The sequence below is a fragment of the Ammodytes marinus genome (assembly GCF_949987685.1).
Source record: "Ammodytes marinus genome assembly, chromosome: 6".
In the NCBI taxonomy this organism is placed as follows: Eukaryota; Metazoa; Chordata; class Actinopteri; order Uranoscopiformes; family Ammodytidae; genus Ammodytes; species Ammodytes marinus.
The window spans coordinates 1,083,261-1,086,590 of record NC_137235.1 but is presented as its reverse complement, the minus strand read 5'-3'; the positions used below and the strand labels follow the sequence as shown (position 1 = coordinate 1,086,590).

The 3,330-nt window shown below is 44.0% G+C and overlaps 1 protein-coding gene across 1 annotated transcript; it reads left to right on the top strand.

Annotated features, from left to right (window-relative positions):
* Positions 1-363: 363 nt before the first annotated feature.
* On the top strand, positions 364-2,179 carry LOC307251355 (beta-1,3-galactosyltransferase 2-like). Its single transcript, XM_080028703.1, has one exon. It carries the CDS (start codon positions 577-579, stop codon positions 1,702-1,704), a length of 1,128 nt encoding a protein of 375 aa, XP_079884829.1. The 5' UTR covers positions 364-576; the 3' UTR covers positions 1,705-2,179.
* The last annotated feature ends 1,151 nt before the right edge of the window (positions 2,180-3,330 follow it).

The window sequence follows — 3,330 nt, the reverse complement described above, 5'->3', positions numbered from 1 at the left end:
TAAATCCAGTTGGTGACTTTTTTTTGCTGGGCAGTGTATATGGCTCTTCCATTCTTTGACTGGGACTTTTATTTCAAACCCAGACTTTTCTTTTCCCTGATGAAGCCAATGTGTCATCTTGCACATAACAAGATCTTTATTTAGTTGACAGCTGAAATCCCTCACGTCCAAGGGGCTGCTCGTGGTGTAGTGGTCAGAGTGTCCCCATCGTGCATCGATTTTCTGGCTAACCTGCTCCAGCAATTTTGAAACAACACAGAAAACTAACGCCTTTTGGTTAAGCTGCCAATACTATTTTCTCTGTATTTTTTTCTCATTTCAGATTAGAGAGAGCAAGCACAGAAGAGGTGACAATTATCCAAACCTGAAGAAGATGAGACGTAGAGCATTGTGCTCCTAGCTCCATCAGGGGCCCTTTTAACCTCTCTGTAAGCTGCACTGTGTGAGTCCACCAGTAGGCTCACTCCAACCGATCCACCAGCTCAGATAACTCTCTTACTGTTGGCAACCACATGTTTAAGGTGACTGTATGAGCAGCTACTCCAGCAGACGCAACTTTCTGTGACCCTGAACACCATGCAGTGGACCATCAAGCACTGGCTCTTATGGACCCATTTGGCCGGCCTCCTGACTGTGCTCTTCTTCTTCATCATCATCACCCACCAGCAGGATTGGTTGCCTGGACCTAGTGGACCCCCGAAGAACCAGAGCAGCTCCCTGAGGAGCCTGTGGTGGGGAACCCCAAAGCCTCTGCTCAACATCAGTTCTAAGCAGGTGGATGGGTTTGCTGGCGAGGCAGCTGGAGGAGGAGGAGCCACGGTGGGAGTAACTGGGCTTGGGCACGCCATGAGCACTAAAAACAGTTTACAGAAGCAGATGGGTGTGGGAGGGCCGTACCGCTACATCCTGAACGAGCCCTTAAAGTGCAGAAACAGCACACCCTTCCTCATCCTCCTTATCACTTCAGAAGAAGGAGGGGTAGAGGCCCGCAACGCCATCCGACAGACATGGGCAAATGAGACCATAGCAAAGGGCCCGGGGTTTGTCCGTCTTTTCCTCCTCGGCACAAGAAAGATCTCAGACACCTACAAGCCTAGCAGCATAGAGAATGAGAGCCATGTTTACCACGACATCATCCAACAGGACTATCAGGACACCTATAATAACCTGACCATCAAAACCCTGATGGGGATGTACTGGGTTACCACGTATTGCCCGAACGCCTCATATGTGATGAAGACAGACACTGACATGTTTGTTAATACTGAGTATCTTATCCAGAATCTGCTGAAGCCTGACCTGCCTCCCAAGCAAAAGTACTTCACTGGCGTTCTCATGAACAGCAATGGACCAATTCGAAACAAAAAAAGCAAGTGGTACATGCCACCAGAGCTGTACCCAGGTGAGCGCTACCCACCATTCTGCTCGGGCACAGGGTACGTGTTCTCTGGGGATCTGGCCAAGCTGATATACCGGACCTCTCTCAGCATACCCATGCTGCACTTGGAGGACGTTTATGTGGGGATCTGTCTGGCGAATCTGCAGATTGAATTAACGCCATCTCCCAATAATCCTTTTAACAGTTGGCGAGTGCCTTACTCCAGTTGTGGGTACAGAAACCTGGTCACATCCCATCGGATCTCCCCCAATGACATCATCAAGTATTGGAATGACATGCAGAGAAACAAGAACAACATGTGTTAAGATAAAGGGGTTTCAAAGAGAGAGGCCTCCTTCATGCATCCTGTGACGAGTACCCTGATCCACAAAGGGAAGATGGTCTGCAGCAGTTGGGGGATGGTGAAATCAGACCATACACTATTTGGGGAAATGAGTTTATGTAAATTCAGGTGCCAACCAAAGTCTGGTATTTCATGCTATTGTTAATGCGTAGTACATTATAATGCCTCACTACAAATAAAGTAAAATAAGAAATTGTTTAATAAAAATACATTTAAAAAAGACAATTGTGTTTTCAGAGACAAGGGAAAATGCACATGCATTACGATGAAAATTGCATTAAAAGTGTATTTTCTCTCAGATGGCATTATTTAAATAACAAAACAGCTTTATAGAAGACAAATAATGTGAAATGTTTCACTGATGGTGGTTTCTAATTTAAATGTATTTATTTTTTGCTTGGGATCTCCAGTGACCCTGTCAGTAGTCCATGTTTGTAAAATACGTCGGTAGAAAGAGGGTTAAGGATAGTTTTACTGAACAATGTTTTAAACACTCTGTCTTCATTTCATAAATGTGGCATTCCATTTAACACATGTGTGTGTGTGTGTGTGTGTGTGTGTGTGTGTGTGTGTGTGTGTGTGTGTGTGTGTGTGTGTGTGTGTGTGTGTGTGTGTGTGTGTGTGTGTTGTGTTGTGGTGATTCTCCTGGTTTGATCCTGTGTTGTGATGCTGCAGATGGCCGGCCTGAGCTGGCTGGCTGTGATGCTCGTCTGGCTGCCGTCCACTGGAAACTGTGTGGACCAGAACCAACCTGTGACCCAGAACCAACTTGACAAAGCTGTGGACCAGAACAAACTTGCCACAATAGTACATCTGATACTGAAAGAGTGAGTCGACTTTCTAACTGCTGTTATCTTTAAAAATAAAAATATTTAAAATTGTAGATGTTATTAGGGATTAATAATGGAATGTCTGGAGCACAATTATCCCCATAAATTTAATTTAATCATTATTATGTCAAATATATGACACGTGTTATCTTCTCACAACGTCCAAAACAGTGTGTCCACAGAGAAGGTTTCAATCTTTCAGCAATAAAACCCATTAAAAATGTACTTTAATGATTAAAAATAGCTTTTTTCATCAAAAGCAGAACTAGGGGGCGCTCTTAGCTCAGTTGGTAGGGCATCCCCCCCATGGGCCTCGGCCAGCAGCGGACCCGGGTTCGATTCCAGCCCGCGGTCGTTCTCTGCATGTCACTCCCCTCTCTGCCCCATTTCAACTCTGTCTCTACACTATCAATAAAGCATAAAAATGCCAAAAAAATATCTTAAAAAAAAAAAAAGCAAAACTAAATAATCTCTCATATCAATCAAAACAGTTTTTCTTCAACACATTCATGTTTTATATGGTTTCAAAGTGGTGGGACACTTTTTGTCACCACCGTCAGACAATCTATTAAAATGTAATAAAATCAGCCAAAATAAGGGGCAGTTGTCACTATGAAGGACCTCTTGTCACATTCTACCTCTAAATTAATCGCATACTTATATGACACTTGTATGCCTGTTTATAAACAGCTGTATCGCCTACAGTTTCTCTCTCTCTCTCTCTCTCTCTCTCTCTCTCTCTCTCTCAACTTCTGTCT